This window comes from Osmerus mordax, chromosome 4 (genome assembly GCF_038355195.1).
Source record: "Osmerus mordax isolate fOsmMor3 chromosome 4, fOsmMor3.pri, whole genome shotgun sequence".
Classification (NCBI taxonomy): Eukaryota; Metazoa; Chordata; class Actinopteri; order Osmeriformes; family Osmeridae; genus Osmerus; species Osmerus mordax.
In genome coordinates this window covers 6,939,429-6,960,370 of record NC_090053.1, presented here as the reverse complement: position 1 = coordinate 6,960,370, position 20,942 = coordinate 6,939,429, and the positions used below count along the sequence as shown (strand labels likewise).

At 44.5% G+C, this 20,942-nt stretch overlaps 4 protein-coding genes across 5 annotated transcripts; all 4 read left to right on the top strand.

Moving 5' to 3' along the window:
• The first annotated feature begins 109 nt into the window (after positions 1 to 109).
• spty2d1 (SPT2 chromatin protein domain containing 1) lies at positions 110 to 6,213 on the top strand. Of its 2 annotated transcripts, none has more exons than XM_067233999.1 (6): positions 110 to 686; positions 1,141 to 1,255; positions 1,618 to 3,213; positions 3,620 to 3,779; positions 3,954 to 4,031; positions 5,613 to 6,213. In XM_067233999.1, exons 1-6 carry the CDS (start codon positions 627 to 629, stop codon positions 5,704 to 5,706), a joined length of 2,103 nt encoding a protein of 700 aa, XP_067090100.1. In that variant the 5' UTR covers positions 110 to 626; the 3' UTR covers positions 5,707 to 6,213. The 2 variants fall into 2 exon arrangements, with proteins under 2 accessions (XP_067090100.1, XP_067090102.1); XM_067234001.1 differs by having other exon boundaries at positions 551 to 686; positions 1,138 to 1,255.
• A 275-nt stretch (positions 6,214 to 6,488) lies between these two features.
• Positions 6,489 to 12,026, top strand: LOC136941498 (cytochrome P450 2F2-like). The gene is made up of 9 exons (XM_067234005.1): positions 6,489 to 6,715; positions 7,387 to 7,549; positions 8,215 to 8,367; positions 9,260 to 9,420; positions 9,657 to 9,830; positions 9,941 to 10,085; positions 10,373 to 10,560; positions 10,674 to 10,815; positions 11,066 to 12,026. Exons 1-9 carry the CDS (start codon positions 6,560 to 6,562, stop codon positions 11,266 to 11,268), a joined length of 1,485 nt encoding a protein of 494 aa, XP_067090106.1. The 5' UTR covers positions 6,489 to 6,559; the 3' UTR covers positions 11,269 to 12,026.
• A 681-nt stretch (positions 12,027 to 12,707) lies between these two features.
• Positions 12,708 to 16,445, top strand: LOC136941496 (cytochrome P450 2F2-like). The gene is made up of 9 exons (XM_067234003.1): positions 12,708 to 12,927; positions 13,252 to 13,414; positions 13,549 to 13,701; positions 13,874 to 14,034; positions 14,143 to 14,319; positions 14,464 to 14,602; positions 14,742 to 14,929; positions 15,204 to 15,345; positions 15,544 to 16,445. Exons 1-9 carry the CDS (start codon positions 12,766 to 12,768, stop codon positions 15,735 to 15,737), a joined length of 1,479 nt encoding a protein of 492 aa, XP_067090104.1. The 5' UTR covers positions 12,708 to 12,765; the 3' UTR covers positions 15,738 to 16,445.
• A 169-nt stretch (positions 16,446 to 16,614) lies between these two features.
• On the top strand, positions 16,615 to 20,873 carry setd6 (SET domain containing 6, protein lysine methyltransferase). The gene is made up of 9 exons (XM_067234004.1): positions 16,615 to 16,824; positions 17,177 to 17,272; positions 17,376 to 17,520; positions 17,828 to 17,969; positions 18,150 to 18,344; positions 18,918 to 19,044; positions 19,429 to 19,609; positions 19,752 to 19,894; positions 19,987 to 20,873. The coding sequence occupies exons 1-9, from the start codon at positions 16,798 to 16,800 to the stop codon at positions 20,302 to 20,304; spliced, it is 1,374 nt and encodes a 457-aa protein (XP_067090105.1). The 5' UTR covers positions 16,615 to 16,797; the 3' UTR covers positions 20,305 to 20,873.
• The last annotated feature ends 69 nt before the right edge of the window (positions 20,874 to 20,942 follow it).

Genomic DNA, 20,942 nt, shown 5'->3' with positions numbered 1-20,942 from the left:
TTTGATTCTGTGGATCTGGGGACATCTTCTGGTGAAATCATTTTTGAACGGATGTGACGTTGTCGTACCGGATTGGAGCGTGGCGTTAGTGAAATATACACACATCGCCTAGAACAGAGACGTTGAACATTTTCAACGAGTCTATTCAACTAAATTCTGTGTCATTTGTTTGAAGATTTTTTTTCTCGCCAGGACAAGCAGATTTAAAGTGTGATCATTGCCTTTGTAACTCGGTGTTTTGTTTTTCATATTTCCAAAAGCTTTTGTGTCTTACAACGAACGCCAGCTACTCAACCAGCTGAGCTAGCTATCAGCATAGCTAGCTATCAGCATAGCTAGCTAACTAGCAACTTGGTTACCGAACTCAGCTCATACTAGTCAGACATCTGTCAAACGGACTCATCTAACGACGCCGTGGCACTGAGCTCTGGCAACTGATTAGATTTTAAGTGATACGGTGCCACAAAAGAGAACGTACTGGCCATGTTTGACAACCTGGGCAGAGCTAGTTAGCTTCTGAAAATCTAGCTTAGTGTGCTGGCTAGATAGCTAACGACCTAGCTTTTAAACCGTTTGAGCCTGGCTACAAACACGAGTCAGTAATCGCCACCTGTCAAGAGCCCAACATGGACTTTGAAAATGTACTGTCGATGGCCTCCCAAAACCAGGGCCTCAGCAGCGTACCAGTAAGTAACCATAAGGAGTTTTCTCAAGTTTACAGAGTGTTACTTAACGACACGCGTCAGACTAGCTAGTCTAACTCAAATGTATTGGCTTAAAGCCAAATGGTGTACTAGCTGAAGGCATGGGGGATAAAACGAGGATCATGTAAAAGCCAATGAGTCTCACAAACCAGACTGCCCAGTGTTAGCTGTTGAAGTGCAGCCAACGTTGGCTGAATGTTGCCATCTAATAGTATTATAGAAGTGAAACGAAATAAAATATGACTCTTAAAGCCCTTTTCAGTGCTTTTCACTTGAAGCGTGTGGTTGATCAAACTTTGGATCACAATATGGTTATACTATTGAAGTCACATTTAAGTTATAGGCCTAATAGAAAGTAAATAATCTATCCAAAGGGCAGGTGTTGGGTACCACCTTTTAAATGATTTAGAATAATCTGTTTTTAATTTCTCAGCAGAAGCGGTACAGCTTACAAACTGGACCACCGAAAAAGGATCCAAAAGTCAAAGGCGTTAATTCAGCTGCTGTGCAGGCGTTCTTGAAGAAACAAGAGCAGGAGAGCAGAAAGAAAGGTAAAACCATTGCAAGCATATCAGCCATTTGAAATTCCTATAATGCTCAAACATACGGTAAATATATATTTAACCCTGGTGTTATCTTCGGGTCATTGTGACCCTTCAGTCATTGTGACCCCCCGACGTGTTGCGACAACTTTACCTCATACAAAATAAAGTGAAGCATTTTATTTTAACATTCGGGCTGTCTTACACCACCCACAGTGCGAAGGTTAAAATAAAATGCTTTTTATTTGTTTTTGTATTGGGTAAAGTTGTCGCAGTACAACGATGGGTCGTTGTGAACCTTTGTGTCATTGTGACCCGAAGGCAGCACAAAGGTTGAAATGTACTTACACAATGATTTCTCTTTGGTGCAGATCTGCAGATGAAGAAAAAGAAGGATGTGCTCTTAGCCAAAAGGGTTGAGTTGAAGTCAGACCGCAAAGCCCGTGCCATGGCCTCTCGAACCAAGGACAACTTCCGAGGCTACAACGGTGTACCCATATTGGAGGAACCTAAAAAGAGGAGGTCGAAGGGGGAGATGGGAGACAATCAGCCGAGGGGGGACACTTACGACGAGGACAACTATGAATATGAACAGACTGACTCTGAGTCTGAACCAGAGCCTGACCCGGTACCACAGAGGCCCAACAAAGCACCCAGCAAGCCCTCCAAGAATCCCGGTGCTGGACCACCCAAGGGCGCCCCTCCACCCATGAACTTTGCACAGCTGCTCAAACTAGCAGAGAAGAAACAGTTTGAGCCAGTAGAGGTAAAGGCCAAACAAATAAATAAGAACGAGGAGAGACTTAGGACGGCGGAGGAGATTAGAGAGCTGGAGATGGAGCGCAAAGTTAAGAAGCAGGACAAAGGTAGAGATTCAAGGCCTCAGGAGAGAGACGGCAGATCCCAAGCCAGCTCTAGCTCTTCTAGAAAGAGCTCCTCTGATAAGGACTTGGGAAGGACTGGTAAGCCGCACAAGAGCTCCTCAGAGAGGCCCGTTCCCAGTGGGTCAGGGAAGAACCCAAAGCTTCCCTCGTCCAGCGAGAGAAGCCACAGTTCTGCCAGATTGTCTCAAGGAGATCGAGACAGAACCCGAGACAAAGACAGGGACAGAGAGAGAGAGAGACCCAAATCTGCTACTAGCTCTTCTAGCTCTAAAGGTGCCTTAAGCAGCAAAGCCTCCTACAAGGGAGGATCCTCTCAGGTGTCAGCCAAACCACCAGCGTCTAGGCCCTCATCAGGCCATAGACCCCCAGCCGCAAGTGACCTTAATCCCAAGAAGGGGAACCCCTCACTACCTCAAGGAAAGCCCATTAGCTCTGGGTCTCGACCGCTTGGCACGTCGGGCATGGGCCAAAGACAACAGCAGGGTAGCTCTGGGCAAGTTAGATCTAACCAGGGCAGCTCAGTTCGGGGTGGACCTACTGGAGGACCCCCCAGGCCAGGAAAGGGAGAACCAGCAAGACCTGGAGGTAGCTCTTTGGTCAAACAGAGCAGTAACGGACAAGTCGTACGGCCTGGAGTTAACTCCTCAGTGAGACAAGGGAGCAGTGGACAACTAGCAAGGCCAGGAAGCAACTCCATGGTCAAACAGGGCAGTAATGGACAACTAGCAAGGCCTGGAGGTAACTCTTTGGTCAAACAGGGGAGTAATGGACAGATGAGACCCACATCAGGTGGCCCTCCCAGACCAGGAGGACCTCCTCAGGCCAGGCAAGGTGGGGGTGGTGTCCAGGGTAGACCAGGGGGGGGTGGCATCAGACCCTCAGGTAGTGGACCTGGGGGTGGGGGGCCAGTCCCTGGCCGGCCAGCTAGCAGTATGGGCTCTGGACCTGGTAAACCCAAGTGTACCATGGTGGTTGAGACCATCTCATCCAAGAACTTCGGTGGACCCAGGCCAGGAGTGCCTCCTCGGCCAGGAATGCCAGCCAGACCTGGGATGCAACCTCGACCTGGGATGAGACCTCCAGGTAAAAGACTGGAGAAATCATTTAGAGAATGTTTCTGAACACTTAATTATGGGATTATCTTCTTTTGACCAGATCAGATGTTCTGTTATTCTCACATAATATTCTTCACTGTTACCAGATAGATGACAGTAAAGTAGAATGAAGTGGATTCTGCTTGACTATTGCTGTCTGTTCTCACCATGTATATGCCAGTACATCAGGACAGTGGGTTGATGCAGTTTTATTTTCCTGGCTGGCTGAATAGTGAGTCAGCAATCCAGGCCCCCCTTTTGTCATCCATCTTGGGTCTGTTCCAAAGAAAGGCTTGATTCAAATGGCAGCTTCATGTAGTGGGAGATTAAAAGCGAAACATTGGTAATTAACAAAATTATTATAATCTGTTGATCATGCCATGCTGTCTCCACAGGCACCATGCTCCCACCAATCACCTCCAGCTACAAGAGGAAGTATGAAGATGAGGAAGATGAGTATGACTCAGAGATGGACGACTTTATCGATAACGAAGGAGATGGGCAAGATGAAATCTCCCAACACATCAGGGAAATCTTTGGCTATGACCGGACCAAGTAAGATTCAATAACGAGCCTACAGAGCTAGGCCTGCTTGTCCAAATACATCTTGTGTTTTCAAGACGGGACAGGCTTCTCTCAGCCTGTATTACATTTGCTCAACTCAAGGTCAACTTGTCATGGCATTCAGTTTGTACAAAATGTCATAACGTGTCGTATTCCTCACCCTAGATACAAAGAGGAGAGTGACTATGCATTGAAGTTTATGGAGAGCAGCTGGAGAGACCAGCAGAAAGAGGAGGCTAGAAGGTAAGTCTTAGCAGCGAAATTGATGAGTAGCTCATGCACACTGAATCATAGTTCTATTGCACATCCTCATACTTAACTATAGTGATTCCATATAAAAGGTCTCATCAATTTACAACTTGCCTCTGTAACAGGCTCTGTACATTGAGAGTGTAGTCAGCAGGGCTGTACACACTTCATAGCTATGCCTGCAGATGGAGGTATTTGTCACGGTTGGTAACAATCTGGTCCTGCTGGGCTTGGTTGCTTTGAGGGCCCTGTATACACAATGTGTCTCAGAGCTGGAGTGCTGATCCAGGAACCCTCTATCTTATTTATTATGATCTACAATGGTAGACGAACTTTAGACCAGCACCCATACTTTGAGACGCTTGGGAATTTCAGGCCCCAGGCTTCTTGTTCATCCCTGACAAAAGTATTCAATGAGACTCATCTGATGTGTCTGGATCAATAGCCTGTAGCCCTCAGGACTGTGGTTCATTATTAATGATGGCCCGGGCTTGGTGCCAGTAAGACCTAACGTCGGGCCAGTAAACAAAAGTAGTCTGAGGCCCCTATGGGCAGGTGCTCGATTTCCCCATTTAATTCATAGTAATCGTATTTCAACGTTTTCTTCTTTGCACAATCTTTGCTTTTTCTCGTATTAAAATGCATCTGTACCCCTCCTTTGCCCCCTTTTTGAGTGACACTACTGGTGTCGTCTTTTTGACCAATAATATTCGATGGCTTGTTTGTTTTGACCAATCGTAATTCATAGTGCATTTTAGAACGGGACCCAAATATGGTTAATGCCATCTCGACTGAAAAGTTAAATTCTCGCTACCTAGCTAGCATGAACAAACTTGTCTTACTTAGGCTACTTGCTTGACAAAATCTCGGTTGGCAGTTATTCAAAACAAATTTTCAGCAAACTGGTTATGTTAACCAGTCTTGCAGTACTTGAATCAGCTGCTATCAAAAGGCTTTTATTTATGGATGAAATGCTGGTTTGCTAACTAGCAGCAAGACAATATAAAGTGGGTACTTTTTTTCAGTGGAGATGCAGTGTATTTAATATAGGCTACATGTTAATAAATTACGCTAAAGTACTTACATTTAATCTCTTGGTAACACACAACAAACGTTGCTGTTGTTTTTGGCCAATATTTTTTGTTTTTGCAATACAAACTGGGGGGGAAATACAACATACAACCCCCTTGTGGTTTCCGGGCCTAAAACACATGCACACACAACAATAAATCATGCTTTAATATGAAGAAGCACATAATTCTATTATTTTTACTCAGTTCTGGCCCGTAAAAATGATATCCGGGTCTAAACAGACGGTAACGTTGAACCTAGATCTATTTTGACTGCTTGTCGTGGAATCAGCTCACGTGTTCTGTCTGTGTGTGTATGACAAGAAGAGCTTAAAGACGAAAAGAGCTTAAATTGAAAAACACCAAAAGGAAGCCCCAGTGCTGAACTGAAGGGTGAACCTAGTTCCCCTCTGACGAGAGACAGAGATGGAGGCTATTTTTGTGCATGCAGACACAACCACTGTCCACCTTAACATATCTTCTGTTTTCTCTCCGCTTCTCTCAGTTTACGTTTGGGTATCAAGGAGGATGAGGAGGAGCTGCGCTTGGAAGAAGAAGAGATGAAAAGAAAAATGACTGCAAAACGGAAAAAAGTGTAAAGACATGAACACTGTAAACTTGCAGTATAAGAGATGGGGATGCAGTCAGACCAGGTGCATGGTTGCCTCTGTTACAATATTTATTTAGTCCCCTTGGAGAAGGGGTTTGCACTACGAAGAGAATTCCTCTTTTTTCAAAGAAATTAATATATTGTGGAACAGACCATGGCCTAGATTTTTGAAAGAAAAATCAATCATGCAAAGTAAAATGTTGATCACTTGTCACATTGAGAAGAGCAACCATGTCATATGTCAAATACAAAACGGCGACCAACGCTCTATTTTTATCGATTCTTATTTAATTTCATGATGGACAAGTGATATTGCCATTAGAAAATGTTTGTTCTTTTAAACAAATTTGACAAAAGTTGTCTAATAGTTTTTATTTTCATTAGTGTGTATTTTGTGTATTGTGAACACCAGACTATTTAAACGATAGGCCTACATTATATTAGTAAATTGATCTGACTTAAATTAACAATTTAATAACTTAAATTAAAAGGTTAATTTTACATCAAAATTCCCGAAGTCATATTTGGTGAATAAATACAATGTAGATTATTTTGGGGGGTTTTGCGTTTTACGTGCATTTTACGTTTCTGCCTGTAGGACTACACTAATGATTAAGTACAGAAACCAATGTGGAACATGATTGGTCCTGACACAACTGCAGTAAATCCTATTGGGGACAGACTGGAGTCAATGTCAACAATTGACAGGAAATAGAGGCTGGACTTTAACTTGACTGGAACTTTTTTTTCTGAGGGTTGTAAAGTCATGGATTGTAAGTGAAGCTCGTATAAGAAACCGCGTCCCTTCACCATCTCCCGGTGCATTGCTTGTGATTTTTAGCATGTTTGTCCTGATACTGCTGTGCCTCGGCTTCTGCCTCTACATTCTCACCCGAATCCAAAAGCCCAAGAATTTTCCTCCGGGCCCTCGACCTATCCCGATACTTGGGAACTTGCTTCATCTGAATTTGGACAATCCCATGAAAGACTTTGAGAAGGTACAAAATACATCATGCAGTTGTGCTGTTTGCTAAAAATAAGACTTCCCACATAGCCTACAAACCTTTGGTTTTATAATTGCATAACAAGTCTTCCAATGTTGTGGGTGAAATGATTTATAGCTCTTACGGTGCAAATGCTGAGAATCAAGCAGTCAAACGGTTAAATGTCTTTCAAGAGCCTACGCATTTATTAACAATTGAACAGAAAAACAACCATCTTCAACACACAGACAATACACACAACACAATCTGCAAACGGTGGAAAACCGTGGTAAAGTTGGTTTGAAGTTCGATATTCAACAGATATTCGGACGCCTAGTTTTGTTATTTTAACCGGGGTTTAGCACCGCTACGACCAGCCGCTTAGCCAATGCTTTTGGCTGCCTAAACAACACCATCCCAGATCACACCACCTCCATTGGCCTCTTTCAAAGGTTACATCTCAACATTCTCCTTCTTGCCAATCTTTTGTATTCTCACTTAGGCCTACAAGTCCCACATTACACAGAGCAAGACCATATTCACATAATACATTTGACATTTTATAAATGTTTCATTTTATGAAGTTAGACATTCATTTTCTAAAACTAATGGCATAGGCTATAAGAAATAATTCCATCACAGTCTTATCAACATATTTATAAACAGGGTTCTGTGTTTGAGTGTAGATGGCAAAGCGCTATGGCAGCGTGTACAGCATCTACATCGGTTCCAGGCCCGCCGTTGTTTTGAACGGGTTTGAGGCCATGAAGGAAGCTCTTCTGACCAAGTCTACAGACTTCGCTGGACGACCCCAGGACATGATGGTTAACCGCATCACCCGAGGAAAAGGTTTGAGTGACATAGGCCCACCTTCAGCTTCATGAGTTTCTAGGCGTATGGGTATGGCAAGGTATGGCAGCTGCTAGAGCTGACCTCTGAAAATCAGATCCTATTTTTAGATGCTTGTTAAAATGCAAACTAGCTCGTAAAAATATAAATTGAGGGATTTTTCACACAACATGAAATCTGAAATGCGGTCAAGTGGGACGGTTTTGCAAGCTGTTGAAAGGCTTTTTCACGCGCTGCTGGTCAGTCCTCCCGTGTGGGCGGAGACCGTTTTGTTCCATTGAGATAATGGCATTTTTTTCTATTTAACCAATCCACTTTAATTTGACCCATAGGCAGAAATCCCAGCGATCCCACGACCCCCCCATCCTGGGAAAAATATAATTTGTCCCCCCCAATAAATCACTGTAAACATAAGGAAACGTACATAATATTAATAATATACATTCAACATATTACAATGTTGGCTATGTGTTACAGCAGTAATTTTGGTGTCCCCCTCAGGAATTGCTCTTGAGAAAATGTCTATATAATTGTCCCCCCCAAAATTGATAGCAGATTTTCACCACTGATTTGACCCTACAGGACTGATATAGTGGTACTGAACTGTATTTGAATTGATCGTGTACTGTATCTGACAAGCATACTGAGCCTCTGCTCTCTCCAAGGCGTCATCTTGGTAGACTATGGATCCAACTGGAAAGAACACCGGCGCTTCGCTCTGATGACCCTCAGGAACTTCGGCATGGGGAAGAATTCCATGGAGGAGAGGATTCATGGAGAAATACAGCACATCATAGATTCGTTGGAGAAAAGTGTTGGTATGAGAATAGAGAACTCGAACATCAAGAAAAAAATCTAAAAGTAGGATAGCTTGGTTTTGTTTAAAGAAGAGCTTTGTACTAATGTTGTAATGGATATCAGAGTGTATGTAGATTGGCTTGTCCTGAGGTTATGGGGCTTGTTATCTTTGAGGCAGTGGTCCTGAATGCCAAGTTTTTTTTCCCTTAGTCATAGGTCAATGACCTGATTGAAAGCAGACAGATTTGTTCAGTTTTTTTTGGGCATTCCCTATTCAGAATTTGACGTTCCTTCAGATAGTTTTTTGAGGGTTAGAATATCTGTTGGCTAATTTTAAAGAGCTTGCACATTATGCACATTAATCATAATGAGATAATGTTATGGCTTGACCAACTGGCTGGCCGACTCAAAACACAAAGGCAAGACTGATGGGTTTATTGAAAAGGACAGTACGAGGGAGATCTGTGGAGGACAGGCAGGTGTTGGCAGGCAGGCGGACGAACAGGCGAGAAGGGTGTGACACGGGTCTGAAACAGGCAGAGACAAAAGCACGATTACTTTGAGCGTACTGCGATAATGTACCGTAAGTCAGGAGCCAACACTAACACATCTAGTTGAAGCAATAAGTGACTGGGAAACAGGGGTTGAAACACTGTGGTGCTGATGAGGGAATGAGCGGCAGGTGTGACAGTTACACAGGTGGGATGGAGTATGTGGGCAGGAGAACAAGAACCTGGAGCCAACACCTGAGAAAACAAGAACAGAAAACCTGGCCTGGATCAGGCCGGGGACTTAACAGATCTTGGAAAATGTCTACCTACTGTAGAGTCTGGGCTGCAAATGTTCTGAAATGTGTTAGGCTACTGCAGAGTGACTAATTTTAGTTTAATTATACTGTTGTTTGTTTGTCAGGTACGACCATGAACCCCCAGGTTATGTTCCATAATGCTGCATCCAACATCATCTGCCTCGTCCTCTTCGGTAACCGTTATGAGTACGATGATGAGTTCCTCACGACATTTGTCCGGCTCTTTACTGAGAACGCAAAGATGACTAACGGACCTTGGTCCATGGTGAGAAAGAATGAAAACGTCAGGGGTAGTGAAACGTAATAGTTGCAGTCTAGTAAATGCAGAATTTACTGTAATAAGAAAATAAAAAATATATATGTATTGCCTGCAACTTTCCTGATGCTTTTCAACACAGAACTCAGGTGGCAGTCGTTTACACCAGAATGTGTAAGCAGATAAAGTATGTCATTGCAGCTAGTTCAAACCCAAATCTCTCTGTCCTGGTTGCCTGCCCCCAGATTTATGACAGTATGCCTATGCTGAGGAGTCTGCCGCTGCCTTTCCAGAAGGCATTCCGCAACGCAGACCTAGCTCAAAAGATGGCCCTTCAACTAGTGGAGGAACACAAGGAGACCAGGGTCCCTGGAGAACCCAGAGACTTCATGGACTGCTACTTGGAGGAGATGGCCAAAGTGTGTGACCGAGAGGCACAGTGTGACCATGTTTCGGTTATAGTAGCAGTACATATGGAAAGTTATAACCCTTGTGTACTTTGGTGGGTACTTTGTGCTCTCCTTTCTAGAGAGATGATGCTGATGATGATTCATACTTCAATGAGGACCAGCTGATGATGTATGTCCTGGACCTGCACTTTGCTGGCACCGACACAACCTCCAACACACTTCTCACCGCCTTCCTCTACCTCGTGGCCTTCCCAAACATTCAGGGTGTGTTCCACAGCTCCTGTGTCTGCATGCATCCTCATACACAAACCATGGAACCATGACGAACAACACTGACATATAGTAGGAATGAATTGACTGACCGGAAGTGTTATTTATCATATGAGGGACCTGGTTTTGTAAGTAAGTAACAGTGTGGATCCAGGATCAGTTGTTTCTGTTGAATGAAACTTTACGCGCAGTCCAGCACCTGATCCTATACTACCACTCAGTCCAATATCCTTGGTAAATATGACTCCAGGTCCATCATGTTCTCTTTGTCCCCCTGTCAGAACGCTGTCAGCAGGAGATAGACCAAATCCTAGAGGGGAAGGACAAGGTCAGCTTTGAGGATAGACACCAGATGCACTACATGCATGCTTTTGCCCACGAGGCCCAGCGTATAGCCAGCACTGTGCCTCTCAGCGTGTTCCACGCCACTACCAAAGACACCAGCTTGGCAGGGTACAGCATCCCCAAGGTGAGGGGCTGCAGTATGGTTCCACTGTGTATTGTCTTCCACCTAAAAAGAACACATGGAAACAAGCTCTCTCCAACTCTTTCTCTCTCTGTTCCTCCCCTTGTCTATAACAGGGGACTCTGATCATTCCCAACCTCACTTCTGTGCTCTATGAGGAGGGTTACTGGAAGTTTCCTAATGAGTTCAACCCTGAGAACTTCCTAAACGACCAAGGAGAGTTCCATAAGCCTGAGGCCTTTTTGCCTTTCTCCCTGGGTAAGGGACAGTCCCCCTCAAACCTACCCACTATTTTTTTTTAACTACTACCACTATTACTGCTACTACTGCTACCACTATTACTACTAGTCTGGTTGGTGGAGTGAGAACAGAAAAAAACAAGTTTGACAAAATCTCAGCTAATGAAAACATGCGTTCATTAATTCATCCATCTTTTCTTACATGAACTCCTTGCGTGAAAGAATGGGATTATTAAATAAATTGTTGTACTCTTTTTCCTACGTTCCAGGACCTCGTATGTGTCTGGGTGAGGGTCTGGCTCGTATGGAGCTCTTCCTCATCTTGGTGACCCTGCTGAGACAATTCCAGTTTGTCTGGCCAGAGGACGCAGGCGAGCCAGACTTCACCCCTGTGTTCGGAGTCACTCTGTCCCCCAAACCCTACAGAATGTGTGTCAAGCGGAGAGGGACCCGGCAAGGGGGCAACATATAATAATGTTTTTGACTAACCCTAACCCCCTATAGAGTGTTAATAAGTTACTCATTATAAATCATTCTTAATTTAAAAAGTTAAAGCTCAGAAGTCAAGCCCTACAACACTACTGGCTATCCTGTTCAAATGCTGAACCATTGTTGTGAAAGAGACGAAGATTGATACAAAAAAAAAAGAGTAGATTGTGTCTCTTTGTCAAGTTGAATAGATGTTCAGGGTCAGGAGAAAGTACTGGGTACGGGGAGAGCTCCACCTATGATCTCTCTCTGCCCTGAGAGTGGTCATGCGCTGGGAACTGTGAGTCTCTTTCTCTGTGATTGATGTAACACCATGACTGCCTGACCTTCTCTCCCAATCTGCAGATTGATAATACTTATATAAATCCAGAACTCAACTGAACTTTGTCACTCCGGAAGAGACAGACAAAAAATATTCCCCATAAGGGTACATAGAGGAGATTGGTATAATTGCAATTGGATGCAGTTGTATTCATACTTGACTTTCAGTTTAGTACTAACAAGGTCCCTTCTAGAGATAGTTTGTCATTCTAACCTCTACAAGTTTGGGACTTTGAAAACTGATGGCCTCCCCTCCAAAACGTGAGAAGGATGAACAGGGTTACGCATAACACGCATAACACCATACAAATGTTATTTACTGAGTTTGTGTTGCTTTGAGTAATGTGTGGAATGAGGAATTGCTGATTATAAGTCTCCTTGGTGAATTCAAAATAAATAAAAGTGGAGTGTTATACTGCAGCAGGTTATTTTTTAATCACCTTTTCTGATTTAGAGGATGTATATATACAGTTCACAAGTTCACTGTCAGCAAGTTTTCACAGCCTGCAAACATCTTATCAGTCTAATAAAAGTGTTGCATTGTGTAAGCATAAAAAAGAATGTGAAGACAACACAAAACTACATCTTTATTAACCAATCTGTAAGTGCCACAGAATCACATGGTCTCCAAGCTGCTGTTGAATGTTCTCCAAGAATCACACAACTTACACTATCAAGCTAACTTACATTATAACACAACTACATCCAAGCTAGGGTTCCAATTTGTCACTTTACAGATGGTGGGTGTTGCCAGAAGAATGAAACTACACGAGGAGGATCCAGAATAACACACAGGAATCTCCCAGGGTAACCACCATGCCCTCTCCACTCTAATGGTAATTTTTGTGCAAACAAACAGGCTGCATGTCCAACCGGCCAATTAGAAAGCCAGTTTCAGCCACTACCCATAAGTCTTTGCTTGTTATCTTCCATCAGGAAGGGTGGAAGGAGACGGAACTTGCTTCGGTGTTGATGGGCAACTGATTTATCATCTTCCTTATAAAGAGGTTAGGAGAGGAAGAAACAAACACAATGTTTAAGTGGACCAATGACACTCCATTATTGAGTCACATGGCAAAAGTGTGTGGCTTCTCAGTTGTGTTTATATAGCAGGGAACAGAGAGCAGTGGGACAACAGTCACCCACACACATCTTCATCATGCTGGGTACACTGGTGCTGCTCTGGCTCTCTGTCTGCCTCCTTTTTTATCTCCTGCGGACACACAGAGCCAAGAACTTCCCGCCAGGACCGCAACCCATCCCTATATTTGGAAACTTGCTGCAGCTGAATTTGGAAAACCCCATTGTTGACCTAAACAGAGTAAGGCTGAACGATATATGATGGATTGGTATTGATTGTATTTCAGTGAGCCATTAACTGCCCTGGGCTCATTGTGTAACTGGAGGGTTTCTTCTTGTACGTGTCTCCGTTTGTACAGGCAGGCATTGTCCCTATTACACAACGTAGTACAAAAGTAACATGATAAAAGGCAGTGTCAACCTAATATTCTTTTGTTCATAATTATTATTCATTATCATCGTTATGGTCACAAAATATTAACCTGTAAAACATTTGAACACAAACATTGTTAGGAGTGCATCAAATATACTTGATACAGCAACTCATGTTTCTCTTCCTCCCCAGCTGTCGGAACGCTATGGGAAGGTGTTTAGCCTGTACTTCGGAGGAAGACCAGCGGTCATCTTGACTGGGACTCAGGCCACGAGAGCAGCGCTGGTCAGCAAGGCTGTGGACTTTGCTGGACGCCCCCATGGCCTCCTCCTCAACCACCTCACCCAGGGAAAAGGTACGGAGATACTCCTGGGTAGTATTAACAAAGGAGGCAGTGCGAAATACGTTTTATGTCCTTTCTGTTCTATCGTTATTTCACGTTTTCCATCATCGACACACTTGACTCAGCATGAATGTACGTCTCTCCAGGTGTCATCATGGCGGACTACGGACCCAGCTGGAGAGAACACCGGCGCTTCGCTCTGATGACCCTCAGGAACTTCGGCCTGGGCAAGCATTCCATGGAGGAGAGGATTCTGGGAGAGACTGAGTATGTTAGTGCTCTGCTTGAGGAAAGCGTGGGTAGGTCATGTGACACTGTTTGAACTGTGTAGTGCAGTTTTTTGTACAATGGAGCATTGTTTTATAAAATTCCTTCCAGGTCTCCTATAGAAAATGAAATCAAATTGTAAATAGATAACATTCAGACAAGGTTGTTATATACAATGAACCTTGACCTGTTCTATGTTGCCAGGGAAGTCCGTGGACCCTCAGACACTTTTCCACAACGCCGCCTGTGACATCATCTGCTCCATCATGTTCGGGGTGCGCTACGAGTACGATCACCAGTTCTTCCAGGCCATGATCAGGATGATGGCAGAGAACTCCAAGATAGCCAACGGCCCCTGGGGCATGGTACGGAAGGATCTGTAGATGTCGCTGGCCAACAAGTTCACCAATCAGTTTGAACAAATATATATGTCTCTATATAAATTCTTCTCTCTCACTTTCTCTCTCACACAGATCTATGACACCATGCCACTACTGAGGAGTCTCCCCCTGCCTTTCCAGCGAGCTCTGAGAGACTACAACACCGTCAAGCTCCATGTCTTGGAGATCATCCAGAAACACAGGGCCACCCGCGTCCCGCTGCAGCCCAGAGACGTCATCGACTGCTACCTCGACCAGATGGACAAGAGGGTAGGGCGTTGCAGAAGTGGTCTGATGACAAAGACCATGCCCACTTGAAAAATCATGACGTAAAGAGGCTTGGAGGGCAGTTCTATTCATGAGGACTTGGGTGACAAAAGCAGCCTTGTTTTCCCCTGTTCTTTGTTTGGTTAGAGAGATGACGACAGTTCACTGTTTGATGACGACCAGATGATCACTCTTCTGCTGGACCTGCTGTTTGCTGGGACGGACACCACCTCTAACACTATTCGCAGCACCATCCTTTACCTCATGACACACCCAGAGGTGCAGGGTCAGTCTGCCAGCCTATCTGTGTGTCTCTCTGTCTTTTTGTTTCTCTATTTGCTGGCCTCTCTGTCTGTCTGTCTGCATCACACCTTTATTGCCATGACAGTGTTCCTCAGTGGTTGTTTCCCTGTCCTCATCCACAGAGCGCTGTCAGCAGGAGATAGACACAGTCCTGGAGGGTAGGACCCAGGTCAGCTTCGAGGACAGACACAAGATGCCCTACATGCAGGCTGTGATCCAGGAGTCACAGCGCTACGCCAGTACTTTGCCCCTCAGTGTGTTCCACTGCACCACTAGGGACACAGAGCTGATGGGGTACAGCATTCCCAAGGTCAGGGTCCAGGCACCAAAACAGGTTTCATTCAGAAGAGGGGATAGGGATACAGTCACACTGCCAACATTTACCAACAGAAAACAATTACTTTGCAGTAGGGAATTTTGACACGTAAAAAAGGTTTACACAGTAGATAGTTTAGCCCTCAGGATTCCTCTACCAGTCCCACCCTGGTCCCTTTCAGACAAAGCCCTAACTCATACATCCTTCCTTGACCCTTCTTCCCTACTAAAACACAATATCGGTTTCTCAAATTATTCTGTCCTTCCAGGGGACTCTGGTCATCCCCAACCTGTCCTCTGTGCTCAATGAGGTGGGCCAGTGGAAGTTTCCTAATGAGTTCAACCCTGAGAACTTCCTCAACGACCAGGGAGAGATACAGAAAAATGAGTCCTTCATGCCTTTCTCTGTCGGTGAGAGGTCACGCTAATCTTATTTTTACATAATCTCATTTCAGAACAGTGGTATTGAAAGTTGATTCGGAGGTATTGGGTTCTAAATCACGCTTGATCTTGTTCATCATTTAGATTACTTACAGGATTACTTGTATTTTATATGGACAGCTAGGTGGGAGAAAGATGTCATTGTAATGCCAGCGTTTAATCTTCCAGGACCTCGTATGTGTCTGGGTGAGGGTCTGGCTCGTATGGAGCTCTTCCTCATCTTGGTGACCCTGCTGAGACGATTCCAGTTTGTCTGGCCAGAGGACGCAGGCGAGCCAGACTTCACCCCAGTGTTCGGAGTCACTCAGGCACCTAAACCCTACAACATAAATGTCCGGATACGAAATTGCCAGGAAGGCTGAAGACACAGACAGCCTGTTGTCTAGATTACGGCCCTGGAGGCTTGGGAGTGTTGTCTTTATTGTGTACCGTGTTGAAACTCTCATAATGACAAATACTTTGATGTACAAGGATTCGTATAAACACTAACACGTCTTCTTCTGTGCTCTTTCATCAAGTCTTTCTTTCTATATTGATTGACTACACTGGGGAAATCCAGAGAATTTATGAGCAGTCCAACTGATAAAAATAGTATTTTTGAACTGAACCCTAACCTATGTTATAGGTTTGGCCTTGCTGATAATATGTGGGGTCAGAAGTTAACATGAAGATGGCAATTTTTCAATGAGTGAAAGGAGTTTATCTTTAATTCGTTGTTTTACGAAATGTTATCAATTTCCTATTGTGTATGTAGCACTTTCATGACTTGGTAATCTATTTAAGTGTTATCCAGCTAGGTAGCGTAAAACTTCATCGACTATTCAGGTAGCCTCGCCCAGAGCCATCTTTTTCAATGGCTGTGGCCTCGCCCACCTGCAATGTGGATGAAAGGTTAAATTGAGCCTGTTTTCTGATCTTTTTTAACCACATGTTGCCTGCAGCATGAGCTCGTGCCATTTAACATAGGCTAACCTCAAAGTCCCAATTTAATATTTTTATATAATATATACACTACCACATAATTAAACATACATTCTTAGCAAATTAGGCTACTTTTATTCAGAAGATGTGTGGTCAGGGAACAACTATTCAACATTTTTACTTTCCAATAGTCCTTTTCCACACAATTTGTAAATGGATGTAACCAAATATGGATGTAACCAAATATAAAACGGAAGTTCATGACAATATATGGGTTAATCCGGTTATTCCCCTTAATAGTTTTTCTTGATCGAATAAACTGTGACAAACGCTTCTGCGACTTCACGTCAGAGATGCGACATACAACCCACGTGTCTGGCGGAAATTAATACAAGCTCAACACATGTCAACAACAAATGATTTTATGATTGTCACTGTATTATATTAAATAACTGAAATATAGAGCTTGATTGATTTCTAAATTGTTGTGTCTTGGACAGAATGGCAACAGATGCTAAAAGACTCAAGGTGAGAACTGCATAAAGTTAGCATGGCCAAATATCTGGAAAAGGTAGCTAACCGCTAGCAGTTAGCTAAGCGAACAGCGCGGTTTCTAAAATGAACTGTGTCTACAAACTAGAAAATAAGTTAAGACGACGTCCGTATGCCGAGAACTATGTAGCCATGTCCTACACTTGCAAGCAGAGCTCTCAAGTTTTGAGAGCCCGTGAGAGCGTGGGGAATGTCTGAAATGCGTGAGTCTCACGGCGAATGCGTGAGACTTGAGAGCCCTGCTTGCAAGACTGTGTGTAATTAATAACTGTAGTCTTGTTGTGTGGTTGATACTGATAATGAAGATGATGTTGCCGTGATCTCGCAGGTTGATGACAGCTCAGCTACTGACGGGTTTGAGGTCAAACCTCTCCAAGTCTTTCTGCGGTGGTGTGACCAAGTCGGACTGACTCTAAGCAGCAAGGTAGTCAATGGGCATCGATATTTGATTGAGCAATTCGAAACACCCAGGAATTAACTTAGCCATTCAACTTAAATTAGGCAATAACAGATGTTTTGTCCTCCAGGTGTATGTAAGTAAGGAGGGTACAGTATCCGAGTATGGAATGCTAGCGAAGGAGGACATAGAGGAAGGGGAGGTGCTCTTCTCCATTCCTAGATCTGCCCTTCTCAACCAGAGCACCACCAAAGTATCTGCTGTCCTGGAGGAAGGTGAGTAATTCACCAACCAGTATGTGTTTTGCTGCTATTCTGTGTCTTTATCTCTCTCTTTCACATATTCATAAGGGATGGATAGGAACAGATAATCAGTGATATCTTGCCCATTTCTTCCCTATCTTATAAGACTGTATGTGCATGTAATCCCTGTTGTCTTTGTGTGTGCCCTTGCATGTTATGTTAAGTGTTTGAATGCTTAATTTTCTTTACTTAACTTATTGTATAGAACTCTCGTCAATCTTTTGAAAATGTGCTACATGACTAGAAGTTGATGTGACTTCTTTGTCCCTCCTCTCTCAAGCCAAGGCGTCTCTTGAAAACACCTCTGGCTGGGTGCCACTGCTCCTGTCTCTGCTGTCTGAGTACACTTCTCCCCAGTCCTTCTGGAAACCCTACCTCTCCCTCTGGCCCGACTTCAAGGCCTTGGACCAGCCCATGTTCTGGTACTGACCCCCACAATACAGGCTTTAGCTCAACGAGCTTACTACCAGCTTAAGACCTGGGTCGTATTATTCATATTTACCCTGCTGTGTGTATGTCTTGGGAATATCTCTATGTAGGCCTCGGTTTTGCCTCTGTTAGCCTAGTGAAGTTCTGTGCTGCCGGTCTGTGTCGGTGTTCAGGTCCAAGGAGGAGCGGGAGCAGCTTCTGAAGGGGACAGGGGTGCGAGAGGCGGTGGACACAGACCTGACCAACATCCAGAAGGAGTACCAGGACATCGTCCTGCCCTTCATCCTCCTCCACCCGGATCTGTGGAGTCCCCAGACACACACTCTGGAACTCTACACACGCCTGGTGGCCTTTGTTATGGCCTACAGGTGAGAGGTCATAGTTCATCTGGAGGGTCAGGGAGGGAGGGAGGGGACTGACTGACCGGTTGGCTGATTGTTGATCCCAGCAGAACTGCTGGAGTGTTTCACTGATGTGTTTTGGGGGAAACAGGTGTGTTTCAGGCAGCGCACATGCACCCTTAATATTCCTTCAAAAGCCTCTGCTGTGATTGGGTGATGAGTTCCACACCCCACATCCCCAGGTGAGACCAGTGTCTCTGTCAATGTTATAGTAGATGTAGAACACTCCATTCTCACCTAACAATGCTATACCATACAGCTTATTACAGAGGACAGACCTTATGGTTGCTGACAAACAAACACTTTCATGTTTTTTTTTGCCAGAGATCAACCCATCTTGCAGTGTCTCGATGGTGCATGTAACTGGCTTCTAATCCTGTCCCTGACCCCAGCCCCACTAGCTCAGGACTCTTATCTCTGACTCACAGAGGTCTGCAGTTCCACAGTCACCATCTCCTTGTGGTCAGTAATCTCTCTTCCTTTCACTCTTTCGGCTCTTTTTCTGTCTCTCCCCCCATCTCTCTTTCTCTCTGTGTCCAGTTTCCAGGAGCCTTTGGAGGATGAGGAGGAAGAAGATGATAAGGACCCCAACCCACCAATGATGGTGCCCATGGCAGACATGTTGAACCATGTAGCCAACCACAATGCCAATCTGGAATACACCCCGGTGAGAGGCATGTGCTACTGTCGGTCACTGTCCAGGATCTGTAATATGGTGGTTAATGAAACTGCACCAACATATCTAGTCAGACTCCTCTTAAGTCAGACTGTCTCCAATATTTTTGCATGTTCTCGGCTTACTCAGTGTAGTGAGGACAACTGCTTCCTGTCTGCCTTTGTACAATGTGGCCATTATCGTCTGACGGATCATTAAGACCAAAGACAAAGATTCTCCTTTTTGTACCAGTCAATGAGGGGGAAAAATGATTCCAAGATTTAAAACGATATGCCCCGGAAAGCTTGTGAACGCTCTGATTGAACTCGTTCCTCTGTGTCTGAGACTGTTCTCTGCCTGGCTTGATGGTCCTATACTCCCTCTGTGCCCGTGTAGGAGTTTCTGAAGATGGTGTGTGTGCGCAGCATCGGGGAAGGAGAGGAAGTATTCAACACTTATGGCCAGATGGCTAACTGGCAGCTCTTGCACATGTATGGCTTTGTTGAGCCGTATCATAGCAACAGCAACGACACGGCCGACATCCCAATGTCCAACGTCTACAAAGCTGCCGTGCAAGGTGAGGAGCGGGGGGGGGGCTAATCTGTGCGTGTCTGAGGGATTCAAGTTATTCCCCCTTTTGAAGCCTTAAAAACACACACTATTAAAAATGCATCTCACGAATTGTTTTTACCCAAAGCACGTTTGTGCCTCTTCCTCAGCGACCAAGTCGGAGAGTGAGCAGCGCCTCCTTGTGGACAAGTGGAACACTCTGTGTGAGATGGAGATGGTAGGAGAGAAGGGGGTCTTTATCTTTGGCAAATCTGGCTCGCTCACAGACACAGAGATGTACACCACCCTCAAGGTAACCTTTTACTGAATTATCAGATTTTTTTGGTTTTGTCAAACAAAAGCTCCCGACTGAATTTGACCGTGCTTTCTTTTCTCTCGTCTCAGATATTGTGTATGTCAGCGGAGGAGCTTGGGGAGTTTCGAGAGAACGAGGGATGGGAGGAGGCAGAGGAGGAGGACGAGGAGGAGAAGATCACCCAGGCTCTGTGTAACGAGGGTCTGCCAGGGCTGGCAGCTCCCTGGAGGCGACTGCTGCGTGCGGCGGCAGGGTTCACGCTGGCTTCATTCAGGGAGGACCTGCAGAAGGACCGGGCCATGCTGGAGAACGCGGCCACCCTGACCTCCAGACAGCATAGGGCGCTACAGGTCCGCTGTGGGCAGAAGACCATCCTGAACCAGCTGATGGAGCTCACTAAACCATGATGTTTACCAGCAGAGGGCGGATCCATCATATGCTTACCTTACCAGTAGATACCAAGTCATGACAGTGTTCACCTGTTAAGTCATGCACAGCATCACATTCAACACCCGAGTAATGCTTTAGTAGTTTAAGCCCTTAGGCTGTACTTTCATGGGTTAAAGAGCGATGCACATTCTGGCAATAAAAATAGCATACTAGTATCAAACTGGTGATCATCATGGTAGTGACATTTGGTCCAAACATCTTTAGTGATTATAAAATCATGATTGTGCCTGAAAATTATGGCTCATCATGACAGACCTGTGATTACTGTGGAACTTTACTTATAGAAAAGTCATAATACAAAGTGGTTTTTTATTAAATACTTGTTTTCTTGATAGCTTACTAGTTGACACCTTGTGATGTCCTGTTCCATCAGCATGAGTTAACTGGCGTCTGCAGATAGACTTATGACTCAAGTCTAGTTTGTGTCCAGTGGACTAATGTTCCAATGTATTCTACAGTAATGTACAGTAAACTGCATTTTTTCCAGCTTGTTGAATTTACACATTTTGTACAATAAAACCAGGAGAGAAAAAAGCAATGGGTCCTTGTCCATGGTAAGCCATTGTTGAGTTTGAATGAATGAAGGAAACATGGA